The 20,039-nt window shown below is 45.0% G+C and overlaps 8 protein-coding genes across 11 annotated transcripts; 5 read left to right on the forward strand and 3 right to left on the reverse strand.

Moving 5' to 3' along the window:
- Nucleotides 1-4,490: 4,490 nt before the first annotated feature.
- On the reverse strand, nucleotides 4,491-5,820 carry LOC9634227 (GDSL esterase/lipase CPRD49). Its single transcript, XM_024687026.1, has 6 exons — nucleotides 5,549-5,820; nucleotides 5,409-5,486; nucleotides 5,192-5,338; nucleotides 5,052-5,128; nucleotides 4,829-4,993; nucleotides 4,491-4,770 (listed from the first exon to the last, which is right to left on the reverse strand). Exons 1-6 carry the CDS (start codon nucleotides 5,654-5,656, stop codon nucleotides 4,584-4,586), a joined length of 762 nt encoding a protein of 253 aa, XP_024542794.1. The 5' UTR covers nucleotides 5,657-5,820; the 3' UTR covers nucleotides 4,491-4,583.
- A 1,264-nt stretch (nucleotides 5,821-7,084) lies between these two features.
- On the forward strand, nucleotides 7,085-8,252 carry LOC9634849 (putative WUSCHEL-related homeobox 10). Its single transcript, XM_002981839.2, has 4 exons — nucleotides 7,085-7,415; nucleotides 7,467-7,541; nucleotides 7,612-7,824; nucleotides 7,908-8,252. The coding sequence occupies exons 1-4, from the start codon at nucleotides 7,373-7,375 to the stop codon at nucleotides 8,213-8,215; spliced, it is 639 nt and encodes a 212-aa protein (XP_002981885.2). The 5' UTR covers nucleotides 7,085-7,372; the 3' UTR covers nucleotides 8,216-8,252.
- On the reverse strand, nucleotides 8,219-10,224 carry LOC112350576 (pentatricopeptide repeat-containing protein At2g13600-like). Its single transcript, XM_024686985.1, has 3 exons — nucleotides 9,993-10,224; nucleotides 9,808-9,918; nucleotides 8,219-9,741 (listed from the first exon to the last, which is right to left on the reverse strand). Exon 3 carries the CDS (start codon nucleotides 9,731-9,733, stop codon nucleotides 8,240-8,242), a length of 1,494 nt encoding a protein of 497 aa, XP_024542753.1. The 5' UTR covers nucleotides 9,734-9,741; nucleotides 9,808-9,918; nucleotides 9,993-10,224; the 3' UTR covers nucleotides 8,219-8,239.
- Nucleotides 10,225-10,710: 486 nt separating this feature from the next.
- Nucleotides 10,711-11,615, forward strand: LOC9634228 (pathogenesis-related protein PR-1). Its single transcript, XM_002981840.2, has one exon. It carries the CDS (start codon nucleotides 10,786-10,788, stop codon nucleotides 11,470-11,472), a length of 687 nt encoding a protein of 228 aa, XP_002981886.2. The 5' UTR covers nucleotides 10,711-10,785; the 3' UTR covers nucleotides 11,473-11,615.
- A 20-nt stretch (nucleotides 11,616-11,635) lies between these two features.
- LOC9634229 (FRIGIDA-like protein 3) lies at nucleotides 11,636-13,656 on the forward strand. The gene is made up of 3 exons (XM_024686913.1): nucleotides 11,636-12,664; nucleotides 12,847-13,013; nucleotides 13,071-13,656. The coding sequence occupies exons 1-3, from the start codon at nucleotides 11,644-11,646 to the stop codon at nucleotides 13,569-13,571; spliced, it is 1,689 nt and encodes a 562-aa protein (XP_024542681.1). The 5' UTR covers nucleotides 11,636-11,643; the 3' UTR covers nucleotides 13,572-13,656.
- Nucleotides 13,657-13,742: 86 nt separating this feature from the next.
- LOC9634230 (phospho-N-acetylmuramoyl-pentapeptide-transferase homolog) lies at nucleotides 13,743-15,900 on the forward strand. Of its 3 annotated transcripts, XM_002981842.2 has the most exons (9): nucleotides 13,743-13,801; nucleotides 13,850-13,915; nucleotides 13,963-14,093; nucleotides 14,150-14,600; nucleotides 14,654-14,718; nucleotides 14,778-14,971; nucleotides 15,026-15,234; nucleotides 15,296-15,484; nucleotides 15,533-15,900. In XM_002981842.2, exons 1-8 carry the CDS (start codon nucleotides 13,748-13,750, stop codon nucleotides 15,476-15,478), a joined length of 1,353 nt encoding a protein of 450 aa, XP_002981888.2. In that variant the 5' UTR covers nucleotides 13,743-13,747; the 3' UTR covers nucleotides 15,479-15,484; nucleotides 15,533-15,900. The 3 variants fall into 3 exon arrangements, with proteins under 3 accessions (XP_002981888.2, XP_024542682.1, XP_024542683.1); XM_024686914.1 differs by having other exon boundaries at nucleotides 15,296-15,676; XM_024686915.1 differs by having other exon boundaries at nucleotides 14,153-14,600; nucleotides 15,296-15,676.
- On the reverse strand, nucleotides 15,539-17,505 carry LOC9634231 (ribosomal RNA-processing protein 17). 2 transcript variants are annotated; one of them, XM_024686917.1, is made up of 6 exons: nucleotides 17,407-17,505; nucleotides 17,242-17,347; nucleotides 17,037-17,139; nucleotides 16,151-16,984; nucleotides 16,034-16,088; nucleotides 15,539-15,921 (listed from the first exon to the last, which is right to left on the reverse strand). In XM_024686917.1, the coding sequence occupies exons 1-4, from the start codon at nucleotides 17,484-17,486 to the stop codon at nucleotides 16,836-16,838; spliced, it is 438 nt and encodes a 145-aa protein (XP_024542685.1). In that variant the 5' UTR covers nucleotides 17,487-17,505; the 3' UTR covers nucleotides 15,539-15,921; nucleotides 16,034-16,088; nucleotides 16,151-16,835. The 2 variants fall into 2 exon arrangements, with proteins under 2 accessions (XP_024542685.1, XP_024542684.1); XM_024686916.1 differs by having other exon boundaries at nucleotides 17,037-17,160.
- Nucleotides 17,506-17,557: 52 nt separating this feature from the next.
- Nucleotides 17,558-20,030, forward strand: LOC9634850 (beta-glucosidase 13). Its single transcript, XM_024687023.1, has 14 exons — nucleotides 17,558-17,661; nucleotides 17,728-17,888; nucleotides 17,973-18,039; nucleotides 18,105-18,163; nucleotides 18,223-18,298; nucleotides 18,351-18,425; nucleotides 18,485-18,572; nucleotides 18,631-18,871; nucleotides 18,927-19,042; nucleotides 19,102-19,322; nucleotides 19,382-19,413; nucleotides 19,465-19,567; nucleotides 19,628-19,736; nucleotides 19,809-20,030. Exons 2-14 carry the CDS (start codon nucleotides 17,736-17,738, stop codon nucleotides 19,984-19,986), a joined length of 1,518 nt encoding a protein of 505 aa, XP_024542791.1. The 5' UTR covers nucleotides 17,558-17,661; nucleotides 17,728-17,735; the 3' UTR covers nucleotides 19,987-20,030.
- The last annotated feature ends 9 nt before the right edge of the window (nucleotides 20,031-20,039 follow it).

A 20,039-nucleotide genomic window follows, 5' to 3' on the forward strand; every position in this document is an offset into this window, starting at 1 on the left:
ACAATTATACCAAGTATGACTTTAAAGCTTCTCCCCTTTGTTTCATACTTTTTAAAAAAAAATTAAATTTTTTTTTCCTTTCCTTTCATTTTTGTTCCACTTTATCCCTTTATTTTTATTTATACTTCCATTACTTTTTATTTACCATTACTTCCTTTTATATTTTTGTCTTGTTCTTTTATTCCTTTTTCAAATCCCTTCAACGGTCTTTATGTTGTAACAGTTGACCAATTCATGAAGGAGTATGCCAATTTCGTTGAATGTGATTTGTTGTCTATGGCCAAAATTGCAATACATCATTTCATTCCAATTGGGGATGCTCATCTAATTAAGGTTCATATTTGTCATTGGTCACCAAAGGAGATTAAAATTTTAAGTGCAAATATCAATGCAAATTAGAAAAAGGGTATTATTCTAAAGTTGTGGAGTCTTTGTGTGTGTGAACCTCATCTTATGATAAAGCCTGATGGGAGTATTTAATTTTGTATTAATTATCATCCTTTAAATGAAATGATTATCTCATATATGTACCCTCTTCCTCACATTACTAATCTCCTAGATTATATAGGGAGAAGTTGCTGGTTCACCAAGCTAGATCTTGTTTCTAGGTACTGACAAATGTTAATGGTTGAGGAGGATATTTTTAATATTGTTTTTTGTACACTATTTAGTTTATATAAGTTCTTGGTAATGTTATTTTGTTTGAATAATACTTTAGTGACTTTCTAGTAGATGATGGACGAGGTTCTTTGCGATATATTAAAGGTGACTATTGACTTCATCGATGATGTATTAATCCATTTTAAGGGGCTATAGGGGGAGCACGTCCATAATGTTTGTAAAGTGTTAGATTAGTTATAAGAAGTTGGTTTAAAGTTGAAGAAGGTGCATGTTTGGGTCTAAGAAAACAACTTATCTTAGATACTATATTTTTTATGAAGGTTTGCAAGTTAATCTTAAAAATCTTGTGGTTGTTCTCAAGTTCCCTACTCTGAAGTGTATGAATGATATGCAACACTTTTTACCTAATATGCAATATGTTAGCTGTTTTATTGATTATTTTTTGATCATACTACACTGTTGTGAACATTATTGAAGTTGTCAATATCTTCTTTTATTTGGTCTATGGATTGTAAGCAGGGATTCACAAGCTTTAAAGAACTATTGATGATTCCTCCAATTTTAGTATATTCTGACTACATCCGACCTTTCACTTTGCGCATGGATGCTTCTAATATTGTCTTGGAGATGTATTGATATAAAAGAGCCTAAGTGTGCCTAATCAGCACCATCCCATTGTATATATCAGCTACACATTACAACTAGTAGAGGTTCATAATAAAGAAGGAGTGTTTAGCAATAATTTAGGGTTTTGAGAAACTTCATGCATATCTATATAGTTCTTAGACATTAGTAAAAAGTGATAATATTACAGTTACTTTGTTATTGAAACAAAAGAACTTTGTTGGTCATATTGATTCAAATATATAATTTTGATATTGTTCATCACCCAAGGAATTTTATAGCTGATACTAACGCCCTTTTTTGATCTCCTCTTTCTTCTTTGCTCTCTTCTCATGTTTTTAATGAGCCTATTATTCCAATATTTATAGATTTTTTGGATAAAATTTTTGTGTTACCTATAGTTGCTATAGTTTATGTTTAGTGTCCATAAGGTGTAGAGCAAAATTTACCTTCTTTTGATGAGGTTCATAAAGCTCAAAAGATTAAACTGTGACTCCCACAACTTCATGATAAGTTTGAAAGTCTTACATCACTTGTTAATGACTTGCCATTTTACATTTATATTCTCAATATCACCTTGAAAATCAAATGTAGTTATGCACATATTGGATAATATCATGTTGCATCTCTAGCTAATAGAAATACATGGATAGCTTCTTGGTCACACGATAATGTCTTATATGCCCGTCTAGAATAAAAAAAATCATGGTAGGCATGGAGAAAGTGTGCAATAAAAATCAAAAGCACCACCAGCCATAAATAATCATCATGATCTATCCTTACAAAATAAAGAAGGCTATACCAAATTCGTAATACTCCCTTTCATGCTCAATTGTAATATCCTATTTCTTTGAGTTGGTGGCATTTAATATGATAAAGCCTTTTCCACAGTTAATTATTGGCAATGAGTATATCATTATTGCTTATGACTATATAGAAGTTTCTATAGTGAAGCACCAACAAAATTTTATACCCTTTTAACATATGCATACCAAAGAAATAGCAAATAGTCATCCCAATCTAAACGTTGAAAGTTCACATACTTCTTAATCATCCATTTGAAATTTCAAATAAGCTGTTCCACCAAACCATCTATCTGTGGATGATAAACACTTGTGAAAGTGTGGGATATCCCCAATTGAGATGTTAAAACATAAAATGTATCAACCATAAATGTGGGACCATTATTTGAACCTATGTTATCTTTTAACAGATGTGTCGCCCTAGCCAAACTCCCCACCTAACAATGTTATCCACCTGGATCGAGAATTTGCTCCAGATAAGAATGCTAAAACATCATTTGATTAAGGAGGAATAAATATGTTATTATTGCTTTTGATTATATAGGAGTTTATATGGTGAAACACCAACATAATTTTGTACCCCTATAAAATGTATATACAAAATAGATAGCAATTAACCATTACCACACACCCTCACTTTCATGCCTCTTGTGTTAGTCTCATTCCAATTTTATATGCTATTTATGGTAAGTGTCTAGATTCACCCAAAAGACATATCTATAGAATGTGGAGAGTGTCTTAAACCTTACAATGTTGTTATTGCATCCCAATTCATGATCTAATGTCATTCCATATTTAGTAAGTTTCAAGCTTGTCCTAGAAATTAACTCTTGGTACTAAGGGTGAAAGCCCAAAGCATGCATACCTCAAAGGGGGAGGGGGTTGTGGGGGGTTCTAAATATATAATAAGGATAGTGTTTAAATTGCATGGTTGACCACCCAAAATATTAATTTAACTCCTGCTAGGCTGTGTCATTTCTTGTTTTACATCTGATTTAGGTCTAAGTCTAAACTCCATGCTACTCTAGTCAGTGGTACCTTCTTCCTCATATTAGGTCATCAATATGTTGAAATTGTGCCAGACACTATTTGACACTGGTTTGTATGTAGGAGTTGAATACAGGGAGTTAATGCTTGTAAAAGATATTGAGTACATACAAAACCTTTATTTTTGTAATGTAACAAATTTGAAGTTTAGCTCTAAATTTAGGTACAGTACACCCACCCATCTAGGTAGAGCATGCTTCTAATGAGTCATGTAAGGTATCTAAATAAATTCTACTACCCATATTTAGATTAAGAGTATTGATCATTTGATCTCCTAGAGGAAATCAAATTGATCCTTAAGCACTATCAAGTCATTTTTAATTATTCAATCTATGTTCACTTTAGCTTTGGATTCTCTAGCATTCTTATCTACAGTGCCTTCTGTGGTCACAAAATCTAGGAGAAGGGTGAATCAAGAACTAGCTTAAAGGTGTTAGCTTACATGTTTATATAAACCTTTAAAACTTTAAAGTGTTTTAGATTAAATATCCTTAAAAACCATATATAAGCTTATGAATTTGAACTTTCCAAAAAGTCACTCAACCCAATATTATTTAAACTTAATGATGCTCAATCACACATGATTTAGAAAGAGAGTGCACTCTTATTCATGAGCCCTTTCCTTTTATATTTGAACTCTTATAGATTATCTCTTGAATTATTGTCTTTGATTATTTATAATTTCCCTTTATATTTTAACTTTTATGGATTGTCTCCCTTTATATGTAAACTCTTATAAATCATCTTTTGAGTTATTCTATTACTTATAGTCCATCATGCTTTAAAAGGTTATTTAGTCTAATACTATTTAAACCTAAGGACACTTAATCTCAATTATCCTAAAACCTTTAAAACCTTTAACTGATTAAGAAAAAGGTGCACTATTATTCATAGGACTTTCTCTTTATATTTAAATCCTTATAGATTTTTTTTAGAATCATTATTTTTGGTTGGTTACACCATACACAAATATAACTCTTTATTAATATTTAATATTTTTCTTGAGCTTTGCCTACCATTTTTAGAATAATTCTTGAGCTAATTATATGTTAACTATAGTTAGAAGTAGAAGTTACATAAATAAATTTTTTCTTTATATGAGAGTTACATGAAAAAACATATAACAAAATTTATTAAAACATATATGGAATGAAAACCATATTCACGGCCGCACTCCAATAATTAATGAGGTCACACCCAATACTGCTCTCGATTATTATATGTCGCCTTTGGCATACGGCTTGCAAATTGCATCCTCTGCCCTCGTCAAGGACAACAATTGGTGATTTGGAGCACAAATGAAAGGTTTTTACAGACCGAAAGACATGGTAAGCTTCTGTCATTCTCATGCAATGCTCGACTTGATGCAAACAATCTGAGTTTTCAGCACGCAAGGAGAAGAAAGCTATTTGCCAAGGCTGTGTTTGATTTACAACGAATCGTACCAGGAAAATGTAATGCTTGGAGTAAACATGAATGTGAATGAACTTAATTCTTTTCAAGGTTCTGCTTGTACTCCTGGCTCTCCAGGAATGGATGAATCATGTCGAACATATGTGGCTCGCAGTACAAGTCGTTTGGCACGTCCTCCCAATGAAGTGACACCTTTTTTAGAGCCTCGAGCAGCAGCTCGACGAGGATCTCGCAACCCTTTGGCGAGATATGCATTCCGTCACTGCCAAGAAACATAGAAGCATCACGAAGTTTTCTAGCAAATAAGATCAGTCTGTAACCTGAGGCACTCCGTCTCCCAGTTCTCCACACGCTTGATCGCGTTATGTAAATCAACAACGCCAACTTTCATCTCCTCGGCAACGGATAGACAAGCTTGAGCATAAGCTTGAGCTCGCTCGTCGGTACGATCAAGCCAATTCAGTGCTAGGGGACCAAATCTCTTCCTGGAGAAACAATCCCAAGAAACTATCGAGTGATGCCAAAAAAAAAAAAAAAACTGACCAGGAAAGGGCTCGTCGAGCTTCGTCATTGATAGGAGGGGGAGTTATCAGCAGCACTCGAGTGGAATCCGAGAGTGACTAAAACGAGAAATCTTTTAGTACGAGTTACGAGCTCATGGAGAGGGGTCGATCGATAGTAACCTGGCAATACTCACACATATAGCGCAAGTTTTCCTTGTATTCGGGAATAGGGACAAACTGGCCTTTGCCACTGGGAAGTGGAAATGCGGCATCGTTTGTTCCCAGGAAGATCACAACCAGAGCCGGCTGCTGGGACTCTGGAGAATCCTGCAAAGTAGCAACGAGAAAACAAGATGAGCAACAAAGAAGAAGAACTTGAGCGTTTCTTTGCAAGCACCTTTGGTAAGAAGTGTGGGAGAGCTGCTCTTGTTCGGCGGGTATTCCAGCCTCTGTATCCACGCAGCAAAATATCAGCCTGGCACCATTTGATAGATTTCCGGTTACTCGGGAAGTGGGGATTCTAAGAGCACATCCAACCTTTCGCGAGTAGAGATCCGCGAGCACCGCGCCCCATCCTCCTGGGCGGAACGAGTACTCCACCATGGACGCGCCCAGCAGCACGAAAGCCGGTCGCTTGTGCGCCATGGATTGGAGCGAGCTCAGCGCCCTACACTGATATAACGTACAAACTCATGGAAGTCTTAAATCACGAGGGACCCAAGAAAGTTTGGAAACTTTCGACGTAGCCCAAGGCAAAGATCATACAGCACGCTCAACTGGACACGATCGATTCTCAGGAGAAAAAGAAAAGAAAAGAAAAACCCCAGAGATTTGGGGGAATAGCCCAAATCTCAATCCTAGCGAAGCTACGTGTGCTAGAAAGAATGCCAACACGCCACGACGCCATGTACACGATTTTACATCCGAAAGTGACGCTGACAATCAAGCAATCAACTTCGAGAAAAGACTTCAAAGTTTCTCAACTTGATTGATACTTGGCAATAGGGATATTATTGAATAATTCTAGACTATTTCTTATAGTTTCTTCCTTATAAGCGTGTTTGGGTGGAAATTTGAACCAATGTAGATTCCACCCCACCTCAATTACTTCCCATCGCTATAGTATCACTCTTGTAACCTCATGTGAGCCACTATTCAACCCAAGATTGTAGAGTAGCAGCTACTCCGGAAGGCTCCAACTATTTTTTCTGGAATGGATTTATAAGAATAACAGGTTAGATTGTACAGCGAGAGAGATTATTAGTAGCAATGAACTTAACTATGCCAAAAAAGAATCAATTGGAGTTCAAGAGACACTGGATTTGTCTCGCCAGAGCTTTGATCCGTTCTGACAGAAACTCTTTGCATTGCAGGTAGAGAAAAGAAACAACCTTCTTGTCAAGGTTTATGTTGCCTTGAGCTTGCGATGATGTGCATCCTGGTAAGGTTTTAGAATTGCTAGTAGAAGTTTTGCAGACTGGGGTACAGATATCAGCGACCGTTCACTCGGTGCTCCTGTTTTCAGACTGCAATATATAAATGTCCCAGCGTTTCCAAAAGAATGGCTATCTGGTCAGCGTTTGAACGACGAAGCAACTTGGTTGATTTTGATTGTGCTTTTCCATTTTATCAAGTTTCCTCTTGTTCCACTGTATTGTATGCACCCTGACATTTGGAGATTTCCTTCGACACACTACTACAGAGGTAGATGGAACAACTGTGTTACATGGCAACTGAAGCGCTCCCTTCCACCCCAAAAGGTTCGTTCGATCTTTTGAAATCATAAAAATTGATTGGATTTGCAGCGTTACCGTGGTTTGCCGGAGAGTTTGTGCTGCTTCCTCACCCCCACCAAGATTGGTGCCAGCTTGGGCCCCTTGACAATCTGCAGGAGATAATTCATCAGAGAAGGGAGGTTCCTTCTTAATTGAACACAAAAAAGATCTAAATCAATCCAATGATTACATGTACACAAACATTCATGTAATCTATCATTAGATTGATTTAGATCTTCTCCTGTTCAATTAAGAAACAAAAAACACAACCTTAAAAGAACCTTAAAAGATGTGGAAAGTTAGATATTTGTCTTGCAGCTTCAAAAGAGAAATAAATCACTCGACTCGAAGAAACACTTGATAGTAATTCTCTGCAAGCAAGACTCCCAAAAGTAGCAACACAAGGGATCCCATGCAGAAAAAACTGTCTCAATATAACCAAGTCAACACTCTCAGTCAACGACCACTGAAGTCAACTAAAAGTCAGCGGCCCTAGCGCTTCACCTTCTGACAAATCGAGGTCCCTTCCACTTTCTCCTGTGTGTGTGCGTGTGTGTGTGTGGTGTGAGAGAGAGAGAGAGGGGCGATGGCGCCTGGATCAGCGACTCCTTCTCCATCACGACCCACTGGTAAGAAAACCCAATGCGCTCCTCCTCCAATTTCTCCTCACATTCCCCCAGGATTTGTAGTGGCCGAGTCGCAGGCTCAGGCGCCGGCGGTGATGCCAATTCCTGTCATCCCTGTGGCCGTTCCAGGTAAGAAGAAGATCAGCCAAGCTACAAACGCTTACTAGAGGAGGTTTCTTCTTTTTTTCCCCCTTTACAGGAAGTTCGTCGCCATCGCTGCTGCTGATGCAGAGGCAGCAGCTGCCAATGCCGGCGGCGCTTCCGACAACCGGGGACAGTCGAGTCATGACCGAGGATCAGCTCGCGCAGTTTGCCGAACAGATCAGGCAGTTCTCAGAGATCTCTCGCTTCAGCATCCAACGCCAGAAAGCGAGCATGGACGCTGAGAGGCAGCGTCGAACTCACAAATCTGGTAAACAACAAAAACAAAATCTCGTTTTGATGCTAGAAAAAGAGAAAAAAAGAAAACAAAATCCACCTTTACTGATCTTCCAGGATTCCGAGGCTCGTCCAGCAACACCGAACGGCCACCCGGAGCCACTCGGCCTCGCTGGAAACCAACGCCTGTCCAGATATCAATCCTTGAGTATATATTTGAGAACAGCGACTTACTTCCAGGAGACAAGGACATCACCATCATCACCGACGGCCTCCGGCTTTATGGGCCAGTCGAGGAGGTGAACGTCTTCTACTGGTTCCAAAACAGGCGAGCTCGGGCCAAGAGGACTGCAAATCAGGAGCACCACCCAAAGGTCAGGAACTTCGATCCTGCAAAAACTTTAGAACCATTTGAAAAGCTGTAAAATGATCTCACCATGAAGCTCGTTTCATTGTCGCGAAGGTGTTTGAGCATATATGTTGGCCATCAGATCGTAAGTTGCCGCACTGTCCGTCGCTTCCAGTAATGACTTGAAAGCAGCCTTTCCCACCTCGACGTTCTTGAGCTTGCAACAGGCAGCTAGAACGGCCAACCATGCTACCGTGCTTGGTCCTGTCTCCGCCATAGCTATCGCTTCGTTTAGTTCGTCAGCTCGTCCAAACAAATCAGCCATGCACCCGTAGTGCTCAATCCCTGGAGCTACTCCAAACTTGGAAGCCATAGCTGCAAAGAGCTGTCTGCCTCTGTGAACCAAACCAGCATGACTACAAGCGCTGAGAACACCAACGAAAGTTACCACATCTGGTTGCACACCTTCGTCCTGCATTCTCCCCCAAGAATCAAACACCAATCCAGTGTTTCCCTGGTGAGTGTATCCTGTTATGAGCGTATTCCAGCTGATCAAGCCTCTTTCCCGAAGCAAATCAAAGAGCTGCTGAGAGGTTGCCATTCTTCCACACTTTGCATAAAAATCCACCAGACTATTGGCTGTCACTGCCTCGTCTTCAAGGCCATGCCTGCACACCTCCGCGTGAATTTCTCTTCCGACTTTGATCAAGCCTGCTGCAGCACAAGCCTTCAACGCAGCGACGTAAGTCTGGCAATTTGGTCGACAACCTCGTCGCGTCATGGAAGAAAACAAATCCAAGGCTTGCTCTTCTTCCTGTGTTTCAGCATAGCCGAGAATGAGAGCAGTCCACAACACCACACCCGGTCTTGGAATCCTGTCAAAAAGCCTTTTCGCGTCCGCCAAGCTCCCACACTTTGCATACAAGTCCACCAATGCACTCGCCAGGAAAGTACTTGAATCGTGTCCAAGGTTTGCAGCTTGAGAGTGCACAGCCATGGCTCTTTCCAGGGCCGCCACCTTGATAGGCTTTCCATCTATTTTCGTGTGAAGTTCCTTGGTTGCTAGAGTAGTGCATGCCTTGACAGCAGCAACGAGCATCTGCGCATCCATCTTCTCTTGCGTGAGTGAAAGTAACTCCAGAGCCAGATTTTCCTGCCCGTTCTCAACATATCCCAGCATGAGTGACGTCCAAGACACGACACTCCGCGTCTTCATGCCGTCGAACACCCTTTGAGAATCCCAAATGCTTCCACACCTGGCGTACGAGTCTACAAGAGCGTTGGCCAACTGAATGTCTAGCTCGCCAAAACCGTCCAAAGCTCGCGAGTGAACTGTCATGACTCTTTCCAGGCACACCGCTTTCACTGCTTCTTTCTCGGCCAGTTTGGTGCATGCCTTAAGGACCGCAAGAAACGTCCGCGAGTTTGGCTTGCACCCCTGAGCTTGCATTTCCCGGAACAAATCCAACGCAGCATCTGCTTCACCGTGCTCGCAGTAACCGAGCATCAAAACAGTCCAGGAGACGACCCGACGATCTTCCAGAGCGGCAAAGATGCTCCGAGCGTCGGCCAAGCTTCCACACTTCGCGTACATGCCAATCGCTGTGTTTGACAGAAAAGCATTGGAGCTCAATCCAGCGTTTGCTGCCTCGGAAAGCAAAGCCATACCTCGATCCAAAGACAAGAGCTTGACGACCTTCCCACCCTCCAGTTGCTGGCCCTGTTCTTTCTCCGCCAGCTTGGAGCACGCTTTGATCGCCGCAACAAAGCTCCGGCCATCTGGAACACAGCCTTCGTCAATCATCCTCTCAAAAACTCTCAAGCTCGTCTCTTCCAAATCATTCTCTACATACCCCAGCATTAGCGTGTTCCATGTCACCGCGTCGCATCTAGCCATGCCGTGGAACACCGCAACCGCGTCCACAAGGCTCCCGCAATTAAAATACACATTCACAAGCGCATTCGCGACGAAGAGATCTTGCGCCAGGCCTCGGCGAATCGCGAGAGCGTGCGCATTCCTCGCCCGAGCGCCATCCCTGGCGATCGCGCAAGCCTTGAATTCGGCGACAATGGCGAAAACCTCCCCATCGCGCATCCTCCGCAAGAGCCCTAAAATCTTAGAACCCTAGGCACAACTCATCGAATATTCCCTTTCAAACAAGATTCTGAGAATATTCTCCACCCGCATGCCGGGTGAAAATTTCGCGCCAAGAACGGTTGGGCATGTTAGATTGCTGTACACAAGATTGGACAGTTTTAATCGTGTAACGCCCAAACATCATAAAAATAATAGCGCAGAAATCTAACAGAAAGTATCGCTTCATGTTCCTTGCGTCCCAAGTCCAAATCGCTGGATTGGGGAGGTATTGTTTAATCGATTCGGTGGTTTTTTTTCATGATCATGGGATGGTTTCTTCACGGCTATGGTGGCGATGGCGGATCCCATGGCGGAGAGGCGTCGTGCCATCCATCACACACCAAGTCATGGGAATGCACGTTATGCTATAGTGACCCTATGGGACCAATCTCTTGACTATATAAGCCACACCCATTCCACCCCCATTCATTGTCTCGTTCTTAAAGATTCTCTTAGATTCCTTCGTCTCTCTTCTCTTGATCTTCCCTCCAAGAAGGAGAGAAGAACAAATGGAGATGTCTCTTCCAGCGATTTCTCTTGCGATCTTCCTGCTGCTCGCGAGCGTGTGTGATGCTTCGTACTACCGCGAGAAGAAGAACAAGTACGTCGATGAGAAGTATCATAACAGGGGATCATACTACTTCAACAAGTACTACGGCTACGCCTACAAATTCAAGCGATCCCCGCCGCCGCCGCCGCCGCCAATGAGGAAGAAACCATCCCCGAAGCCGTCGCCCTGGCCGAGCACTCCATCCATCCCAGCGCCGCCACAATCGAGCCTGGCGGCCCAGTTCATGATGCCCCAGAACGATGCGCGCGCGCGATTGGGATTGAGGCCACTCATCTGGGATTCCAAGCTCCAGGCATTCGCGGAGGATTGGGCGAACCAGCGCGCGAGATATGGGAATTGCTACCTCCAGCACTCGAATGGGCCTTACGGCGAGAACATCTTTTGGGGCGGCGGCAAGGCCTGGAGCCCGGCCGAGGCCGCCAATGCCTGGATCGAGGAGCGCAATTGGTACAACTATGGATCCAACTCGTGCCAATCCGGGCAGCAGTGCGGCCACTACACCCAGATCGTGTGGAGGGATTCCGAGAGGATTGGATGCGCGCGCGTTACTTGCAGCAGTGGTGATGTTTTCATGACTTGCAACTACGATCCTCCCGGGAACTACATTGGCGAGAAACCCTACTGATTGATTCGATCGATCCGGATCTATCAAATCGAGAAAGAAGAGTTGACCATTGAATAAGTTTGACCATAGACGCCCGGTCAACTGCTGAGGTGTCGCATTATTTAGTTGATATAAAACGGAATAAAGAATTTTACCATTTCTTCGTTCTTGTTTTAGGGTTCTTTCTGTCCCATGGTCACCATGGATGGAAGAGCTCCCGATTCTCTCGGCGCAGCCATCGCCACGGCTGTGGAGCGCATCGGTAAGCTCCAGGAGGCGTTTCTTGCGGTGCGGAGCTTGCGAGGGTCTGCCCTGGCCGTGGAATGGAGCGAGCTCAAGGAGGATTTGAGCGACAAGGAGCAGAATCTCAGGCAGAGGTACGAGCAGCTAGTTGCCATGGAGCGGGATTTCGAGGCCCGGAGCAGGGAAATCCAAGGCAACATCGCCAAGCGCGACGCCGAAATCTCCGACAAGGAAGACGCCTTGAATCGAAAGGACCGGGATCTAGCAGTGGTAGAGGCAGTAGAGAACCAGCAGCAGCAGGGCAAAGAGCCAGGAATCCAGCCAATGGACACCGACATTGTCGTGGATTACTCTCCAGCAAAGATCCCACCGCTCAAGGACTCCTCTTCTTGCGACGCTGGGACTGCATCCCAGGACAAGGCGGCGGAGGTGAGAGTTCGTCCATATCTTAAGTCGCTGTGTGAGAACATGGATGGAGAAGGGCTCCGGAAGTATGTGATCGATCACAAGAAGGACATGGGTGCTCTCCGGATTGAGATGCCGTCGGCTCTGCAGCACGCTAGCGATCCGGCACGGCTGGTGCTGGATGCGATCCAGGGGTACTACCATCCACCGGAGCTCGATTCTAGTAGCAACGAAGTGGGATCGTCCGCTCCCGCCAACCGGAGAGCTTGCATTCTTTTGCTAGAGGCATTGTCGTCGGTACTTGGTGTCGATCATCCAGAGGTGCCACTCGATATAAAGTTTCTGGTGAGGGAAGTGGCCCAGCAGTGGAAGTCCAACATGGACATCCAGGATGGCCCCGAGGGGAACTCTTTGGATGCTCAAGCGTTCCTTCAGCTCTTGGTAGCTTATGGTCTCAGCTCCGAGTATGATGAGGAAGAGCTGTGCAAACTGGTTCTAGCCGTCGCACGACGAAAGCAGTCGCCTGCTCTTTGCAAGGCTCTTAATCTGTCGCATAAGATTCCGGGTTGGTCTTCTTTAGCTCCAGCGAGTGTGAGAGAGCGAGGGAGGAGGATCCTCTCTATTTCCTTCTTTTCCTTTTTGCCTAGATTTTTCTTCTTTCTGGCTGCCTGTGTGTTTGGGACTCTAGGATTCATTTCTTTGTGCTGCCGTTCTAATGAAGTGTTTCTTGTTTGGTTTTCTTTGCAGAGATCGTGGATCATCTTGCTGCTGATGGAAAGCAAATCGAGGCTCTTGCGTTTGCACACGCATTTGACATGATGGACCGTCTAGAGCCGGTATCTCTACTCAAGACTTACTTGAAAGACGCACGAAGGAACGTTCACAACAAGCCTGGCAATGGTCCCAAGGGTCAGGTAAGCACTGCTTTTTACTAGGTAATCACTCAGACATTCCCTTGCTCGTTGCCACAGGTCGATGCCGTGACTAAAGAGCTAACCGCTGTCAAGAACGTGATAAAATGCATAGAGGACTACCGGCTAGAAGACGACTACCCGTCGTCCCCGCTACACAAGCGAGTAGTTCTTTTAGAGAGGACCAAGTCGGAGAGGAAGAGAACAGGTGGCTCGGTTAAAGGTCAGGCAAAGCGTCCGAGAAACGGAGGCTACGACAGAAACTACTTTAACAGGCCAGCGGACAAATTCCAAGTTTTCAGCGAGGTCCCTTACAGCCTCGCGCCGGCGCCAGCTTACGATGCTCGGCTTCCCGCAACATACTCGACTTACGCTCCAGGGGGTGTAGCAAATGGCAGGAGTAGAACACCGGCAGGGGGGAGCTATGTCTACGCGGTCGATGGCTCTATCTACAGCTCCAACATTTATGGAACACAATCTCCAGCGCCTTACACCAGTTACCAGATTGCTCCCGGGCTTCCGCCGCCACCACCGACTTACCAGACAACTTTCATGCACTAGCTGGGTGGAAGAGGAATGGGAGCTCTCGAGAATAAGCAGGGGTGGATGTACATCAAGAGGAAATAACAAGCAGCTCATTTTCTTCTTTCTTTCTTTCTTTCTTTTTCCCCCCGTTTTTTTCCGAAGGTTGGTGTTTGCTATTTGGAACTTCTTAGGTTTTTACTCTTCCAGGAAGAATGAAGACATTGGCACTGCCTTGTGGTGCCATGGTGCCACTTTGTCTCGTCCAGGTAACTGGGTTCTCGTTACTTTGCTTTGCTAACTCGTTAACTTCGCAGAGAGTGAGCGCTTCAGCTGTGGTTTATCCGGTTGGGAGCTTGCACAAGACAGTGCCAAGACGTTCTGTGAGTGAGTTTATATTCTTTTCTTTGTCTAATTGTGTTGCAAACAGGCGTGCTGCAAAGTTGTATCCACAAAAGCAGCAGCATTTGACGATGTTTTCGGTTTTTCTGCGAAAGAAGAAGAATCTGGGATAGAAAATGCGGGTGGTGCCAATGCAGCTCGTGCGAAGAGGAGTAACTGGTAATCCTTGTCTGCCTTCTCACTTACAATCGTAGTTTTATTTATTTGTTTTCCAGGAGGCAAGGAGGTCTTGTTATCACTTTGATTCTTTCCTCGGTTGTGTTCATAGCATTTATTTTCGTCGATTCTTTGCTATGGAGAGCTGTCCGACGTCCCAGTGCTACGTTTCTTCTCACAGCTCCATTTGTTTGCTCGCTAGTCGCAACTGGCTGCCTCGGATCATACTGCGTGCCGCTGCTTGCAAAGCTCAAGGCCCAGCAGATATTTCGAGTAGAGGGCCCGGCTTCGCATCTTTCAAAGGCTGGAACACCAACAATGGGTGGCCTGTTCTTTATTCCGGTGGGAGTCGGAGTTGCGAGAGCTGTAACCAGATTTTCGTCCACAGAAGTAGCCGGAGTAGCAGCAGCGACCCTGGTTTTTGCAGCTATTGGCCTCCTAGACGATTTTCTGTCGCTGGCGAAGAAGCATAACTATGGAGTTCCAGGACCGATCAAGTTTCTTCTCGAGGTTTGCTGATTTTGTTCTCAAGTTTTTTCTTTCAACAAACAAGCTCCTTGTAGGTGGTCAGTGGCGTGTGTTTTTTCTTCTGGCTGGATTCAGCGGGCTTGCCTTCTCCATACAAAGTGTATGTTCATGTCAGCTCAAACTTTGGCCGATATCTTCTCCTTTTTTTTTCGGTTACAGGAAGAATCTGGTGCCTTTGCCACCTCCAGTAGGCTTGTGGAATATTGGCAAGTGGTATCTTCCACTCACTGCCTTTTGCTTCGCAGCAATGGCCAACGGTGTCAACCTCACAGACGGTCTGGATGGTCTTGCTGGCGGAACTGCTGCTCTGGCTTTTGCGGGAATGGCCGTGGCTGTTCTTCCCATATATCCTGGTAAGCTTAAGCAGCATTGAAAGCTTGCCATGGCCAGTCTCTCTTCCCTTGCAGCTCTGGGAGTTTTCGGAGCATCCATGGCCGGTGCTTGCGTGGGATTCTTACTACATAACCGGCACAAAGCGTCCGTGTTTATGGGAGACACCGGCTCCCTCGCTCTTGGGGCGGCTCTTGCAGCGATGGCCTCATGCACGGGCTTGTTTCTTCCTCTCTTCATCGCGTCGGGCGTGTTTGTCATCGAAACAGTCTCAGTCATGGCTCAGGTAACCAGCACCATCTTTCGTTCTTTCTTCTTCCACTATCAGCTCTCTTTTCCTATCACAGGTTGCTTACTTCAGGTATACGAAGAGAGTTCACGGAACTGGACGCCGTTTGCTGCGAATGGCACCCTTCCATCACCATTTGGAGCACCTGGGGATGAAAGAGTTACACATCGTCGCTGGAGCATACCTCGTTTCAGCTCTTCTAGTCACATTCGCTGCTCACGTCGGCCTTATTTCGGCTTGAAGAGAGGTAAACATCATGCTCGAGGAGAACCATTACGCGTTTTTCTCAATACAGATTACATATATCTTCTGGATCTGAAGATGCATTGACGAAGAGGGGACCGGAGACAAAGAATGAAAAAATGCTCCTAGGCAACTGTGAGTGAGGTTCTTTCTTTTCCTCTTTTCCTTTTCACGCTGTGGTCGAGGCCACTGGGACTTTCTGGTCTTCCCCCGGCTGCATAATGACGAAGTTCACAGTCGAGGGAGATCCGCCAACAACAGGTGATTGATGGGAGGCGTGATCCGGTTTGTGTCTCTTCGCTCCAGATTGCTCCAGATTGCTGGGGACATGAGGAGCAGCTTCAAATGCCGGGCTGTGATCCGGTGCTCCTCGTCGCGTCTTGGCCAGGAGCACCGTCTCAGCTCGGAGCTGCTTGCAAACTTCTCGGACTCTCCTGATCCCTGTGGCACAAAACACAACAGTGAGTCAGACTAGCTGGGGTTGGAAGCAGGGGGGGGATATTTTTTCTCATTTTTTCTGGGACAGGGGGGAGGGATTTGCCACCCAACCAACCTCGTCTCAGATCCACAGCAGCTGTTGTGTTGTGGTACATTTGGGTCTTCAAAACCTGGAGATGATCAATCACCAAACATGAGCAGTTGGAACCCTAAACATGGGAAATCCACACACCTGAATCACAAGAGGCCTCAACTGTTGGACTGCTTGTTCCAGCTCAAAATACCGGTTTGGTTCGCCTAATAGCTGCTGCTGCTGCTGGTACAAATGTTGCTGCTCCATCCCCCACCTCCAATTGCGATCCCACACAAAAACCCACCCAAAACACTGGGAGGAGAAAAGCCCTACCTAAAAAGCTATTCCTCTTTCCCCTTGGATAAATAAAAGAAATAGCCAAGGAATTTATTTCTCTCCCTCTCTACAGCTTTTATGATATAGTAATCACACTTTAATCAAGGGGCATTTGAAACACTTTCAAGATCTATATACCAGCTAGCATACGTTTCATGCTAAACTTACTTGCCACCCTCCTTGATCTGGATCATCGCTAACGTTTGTTTGTCACCAAAATATTTGTGCAACGCTTTGATCAACACCTTGTCTACAAACAGCTTCTTCAGATCGAGCCTGGAACCGGGCTCACGATTTGCCCTTGATCCGACCCAAACCTTCTGTTTTGCTTAAACTCTTGATCGATCTCGTCATGGCATACTTCCGGCTATCTGCATTGTAAGCTTGATCTAGTCTTTCCCAAAAAATCAGGCTCTGCAACGGTGGCCTCGAGCCAAAACTCTTTACACCATCTTCAAGAGAAGGAATAGCTCTGATCCATTCGAACTATTCAACAGTTGGGAAGGTTTCATGGAAGCGTCAGCTTTTGGATTTTTTTCGATTTGTGACTGGTTTTCTTCTTGCCGCTCGGACGAGCCCTCGACTTTACATCACTGTCTTCGATCGGGCATGTATTCACCACGGTCCTTGTCTGATCGTCTTCGTAAACCACTGTTTCTGTGACAAGGAACAACATTATTAGAGAGGAATGGTTCCTTGTCTAGCACACCTTCCAGATTATCGCCTTCCGCTTGGTCGTCAACTTCCTCGGGATCATGAGAACTCTCGGGATCTTGTTGCAATCCAAGCGCTTGTTTCCTGAGCAGCCGCCTCTGTGAGGCAAAAACAATAGACTAGAACTTAGACAAGTTGTATTAAACCTTGATGCAAGAGCTCTGCAGAGAAGAAGGGATTGATCTCTAGAAATGTTTTACCTCTTGCCTCGCCGCGAGTTTTTTCTTCCTCTCCTTTGCTTGCTGCTGCATAGCCCCTGCCTTGCGCCTCTGATTCTTTCTCTTCCTGAATCCCGTCAGGAACTCCCTACAGCCAACACAAGCCCAGCCTCGCATTCTCGCTGCCGCTCCAAAATCCACACTTACCTGCGCTTGGTCTCGTCGAATTCCACCACAAGCCCCTTGTCGCGCCGCGCGCGCTTGGCGCCACCCCCCGGCCTCGCCATAGCCGAGCTGCCCTAAAACCCTAAAACACACTTTGCCTCGTTAGCCCTAAGTTTCAAACGCATCCATCAAATCCGCCACGTGGGATAAAGTGAGGCAAATGCCAGTCAGTAGTTCTGGCACGAGCTTTTTGGAAGCGCTAGGGCGGTGGAGGGCGTCTTGTGCGTCGCATTCCTGGTGAGTTCTCAATCCAGGCGATCGAGGTGGTAGATTTTGTGGCGCTGATGGGAGAATGTGATGTAGATTGAGCAATGCAGCGATTCCAGCTCGCGATCTTTGCCGCATTGTGGTTCTTGAGCGCGGGAGCAGCTCTAGGGATTGGCGGCGGCCATAAGAAGCATCGAATCAATCGATGTAGCTTCCCCAAGGGATTCGTGTTTGGGACTGCATCAGCTTCCTATCAGGTATGGAAAGGAAGATTTTTCTTGCATCCCTGCTTTATTTTCTTCTTTTGGGATGTCACAATATCGTGTTTGTTTTCTTCCCAGTATGAAGGGGCTGTGAAAGAGGATGGTCGAAAGCCGAGCATCTGGGACACTTTCTCGCACACTCCAGGTTCTAGCGTGTTTTTTTTTCTCAATGTAGCTTGCGATTTTTACTCGTTTCTAGAAAATCTCCAGGGAAGATTAAAGAGGGAAAAAATGGAGATATTGCCGAAGATCAGTATCACCGTTATCGGGTAAAAGACAATTTCTTCGTTGCTGTATTTCTAGAGGCTTAAAAGTCTCCGAGTTGCAGGAAGATATTGGCTTAATGAAGAACATGAATATGGATGCGTACAGATTTTCTATCTCCTGGTCACGAATATATCCAGGTAGAGGGAATGTAAAGTTCGTTGTCACGGCTTTTTCACATCGCTTTTGAAGATGGAGACACGAAGAATCTCAATGCTGCTGGAGTCGCCCATTATAATATGCTCATCAATAGTTTGCTACACGAAGGTAAAGGGTCAGCCACTGCTGTCAGCCATCGTTGACACTGGCCTGTATTTATATTGCAGGAATTCAACCATACATCACTTTATACCATTGGGACTTGCCTCAAACTCTCGAAGATAGCGTCGGTGGATGGTTGAGTCCACAGATAGTGTAAGATTCCGTGACACTGTCCGTTGGTTGACTTATATCTTCTGGTTGTGATTTACAGAAGCAATTACGCAGCATACGCGGAAGCGTGTTTTGCTGCATTTGGAGACAGAGTCAAGCACTGGATTACTTTCAATGAGCCTCTATCTTTCATTACATCGGGCTACGCAAGTGGCTCGGGTCCTCCATCAAGGTGCACGTCGTGCTCCAAAGGAAACTCTGCCACAGAACCTTACATAGCAGCACATAATGTGTTACTCTCGCATGCCGCAGCCGTCGATATCTACCGAAAGAAGTACCAGGTAAAATGGTGGTCTTTAGATTTCTGGTGTGATAAACTAGCATCCAATGCAACAGCCTAAGCAAGGTGGTAAGATTGGTATAACTCTCAACTCCAACTGGTACGAACCGTCCACAAATTCGGCAGCAGACAAAGAGGCTGCCCAAAGAGGACTGGACTTCGACCTTGGATGGTATTTTTCTTGATCTTTACAATAATGCACGGCTAAAAGCGTTGTCGGCTGCTCAACAGGTTTCTAGAGCCCATTGTGTCTGGCGATTATCCAAGGTCCATGCGAACATCTGCAGGCACTAGACTGCCTGTGTTTACACCGGAACAGGCAGCTGCGATTAAAGGTTCTATGGATTTTCTGGGACTAAACCACTACACTTCGAATTATGCAAAGGCCGGTCAAGTGGTTCCGAGTAATCAGGTTACTTACTACTTCCAGGACTCCAGAGTCGCGTCGTCATGTAAGAAGCACATAAAATCTTTGCAGCCATGTTTCTAAACGATTCATTTCCTTCTGCAGTTGAGAACAACGGAGTCGCAATTGGACCAAAAGTAAGCTGCAGAAATTCATAACACTTGTCTGATGCTGTGATTCTCGACCAGGCGGCATCAGATTGGCTTTACATTGTTCCATGGGGATTTCAAAAGCTCGTCACTTACGTTGCTCAGCGCTACAACAATCCGGTGATCATCATCACTGAAAACGGTAAGAGCTCAGCTTTAAGTTTCCAGTTTCTTTCTCGACCTCAATCACTCGGCAAAGCAGGAGTGGATGAATTCAACGATCCTTCCCGCTCGCTCAAACAATCTCTCCGTGACACCACGCGAGTGAAATACTACAGCGACTACATCTCCAATTTGCTCCAAGCCATCAGGTAGAACTTAAAAAAACTAGAGTTTTCTCACGATCATCGATGATTTTCTCACGAGTTTTTTGGATGATCCAGGAGCAAAGCCGACGTTCGAGGCTACTTTGCGTGGTCTCTGCTGGACAATTTCGAGTGGAACGATGGCTACAGCGTGAGATTTGGCCTCCATTTCGTGGACTTTAACAACAACCTCAAGCGCTATCCCAAGCACTCGGCTCTCTGGTTTAAGCGCTTTCTAAACCAAACATGTGCTTAAACTTCCTCTTAAGCTAATCCAATCCTAGATTTTTCACGTTTAAATGCTTGAAA

Source organism: Selaginella moellendorffii, unplaced genomic scaffold (genome assembly GCF_000143415.4).
Source record: "Selaginella moellendorffii unplaced genomic scaffold, v1.0 SELMOscaffold_51, whole genome shotgun sequence".
In the NCBI taxonomy this organism is placed as follows: Eukaryota; Viridiplantae; Streptophyta; class Lycopodiopsida; order Selaginellales; family Selaginellaceae; genus Selaginella; species Selaginella moellendorffii.

What these genes read in the sequence shown, in the direction of transcription:
- LOC9634231 (XM_024686916.1), bottom strand. Translation starts at nt 17,486, where the DNA reads ATGGCGAGGCCGGGGGGTGGCGCCAAGCGCGCGCGGCGCGACAAGGGG. An exon ending in TTCGACGAGACCAAGCGCAG is followed by an intron (nt 17,348 to 17,406) that starts GTAAGTGTGGAT and finishes TGTTGGCTGTAG; the next exon opens with GGAGTTCCTGACGGGATTCA. An exon ending in AACTCGCGGCGAGGCAAGAG is followed by an intron (nt 17,161 to 17,241) that starts GTAAAACATTTC and finishes TCTAAGTTCTAG; the next exon opens with TCTATTGTTTTTGCCTCACA.
- LOC9634230 (XM_002981842.2), top strand. Translation starts at nt 13,748, where the DNA reads ATGAAGACATTGGCACTGCCTTGTGGTGCCATGGTGCCACTTTGTCTC. An exon ending in TGTTCTTCCCATATATCCTG is followed by an intron (nt 14,972 to 15,025) that starts GTAAGCTTAAGC and finishes CTTCCCTTGCAG; the next exon opens with CTCTGGGAGTTTTCGGAGCA. An exon ending in CAGTCTCAGTCATGGCTCAG is followed by an intron (nt 15,235 to 15,295) that starts GTAACCAGCACC and finishes TTCCTATCACAG; the next exon opens with GTTGCTTACTTCAGGTATAC.
- LOC9634850 (XM_024687023.1), top strand. Translation starts at nt 17,736, where the DNA reads ATGCAGCGATTCCAGCTCGCGATCTTTGCCGCATTGTGGTTCTTGAGC. An exon ending in ATCAGTATCACCGTTATCGG is followed by an intron (nt 18,164 to 18,222) that starts GTAAAAGACAAT and finishes TCCGAGTTGCAG; the next exon opens with GAAGATATTGGCTTAATGAA. An exon ending in TGGTTGAGTCCACAGATAGT is followed by an intron (nt 18,573 to 18,630) that starts GTAAGATTCCGT and finishes TGTGATTTACAG; the next exon opens with AAGCAATTACGCAGCATACG.
- LOC9634229 (XM_024686913.1), top strand. Translation starts at nt 11,644, where the DNA reads ATGGTCACCATGGATGGAAGAGCTCCCGATTCTCTCGGCGCAGCCATC. An exon ending in TCTGTCGCATAAGATTCCGG is followed by an intron (nt 12,665 to 12,846) that starts GTTGGTCTTCTT and finishes TTTTCTTTGCAG; the next exon opens with AGATCGTGGATCATCTTGCT. An exon ending in GCAATGGTCCCAAGGGTCAG is followed by an intron (nt 13,014 to 13,070) that starts GTAAGCACTGCT and finishes TCGTTGCCACAG; the next exon opens with GTCGATGCCGTGACTAAAGA.
- LOC112350576 (XM_024686985.1), bottom strand. Translation starts at nt 9,733, where the DNA reads ATGTACGCGAAGTGTGGAAGCTTGGCCGACGCTCGGAGCATCTTTGCC.
- LOC9634227 (XM_024687026.1), bottom strand. Translation starts at nt 5,656, where the DNA reads ATGGCGCACAAGCGACCGGCTTTCGTGCTGCTGGGCGCGTCCATGGTG. An exon ending in TCCCACACTTCTTACCAAAG is followed by an intron (nt 5,339 to 5,408) that starts GTGCTTGCAAAG and finishes GCTACTTTGCAG; the next exon opens with GATTCTCCAGAGTCCCAGCA. An exon ending in TGGGAGACGGAGTGCCTCAG is followed by an intron (nt 4,771 to 4,828) that starts GTTACAGACTGA and finishes GTTTCTTGGCAG; the next exon opens with TGACGGAATGCATATCTCGC.
- LOC9634849 (XM_002981839.2), top strand. Translation starts at nt 7,373, where the DNA reads ATGGCGCCTGGATCAGCGACTCCTTCTCCATCACGACCCACTG. An exon ending in TTCTCCATCACGACCCACTG is followed by an intron (nt 7,416 to 7,466) that starts GTAAGAAAACCC and finishes ACATTCCCCCAG; the next exon opens with GATTTGTAGTGGCCGAGTCG. An exon ending in CATCCCTGTGGCCGTTCCAG is followed by an intron (nt 7,542 to 7,611) that starts GTAAGAAGAAGA and finishes CCCCCTTTACAG; the next exon opens with GAAGTTCGTCGCCATCGCTG.
- LOC9634228 (XM_002981840.2), top strand. Translation starts at nt 10,786, where the DNA reads ATGGAGATGTCTCTTCCAGCGATTTCTCTTGCGATCTTCCTGCTGCTC.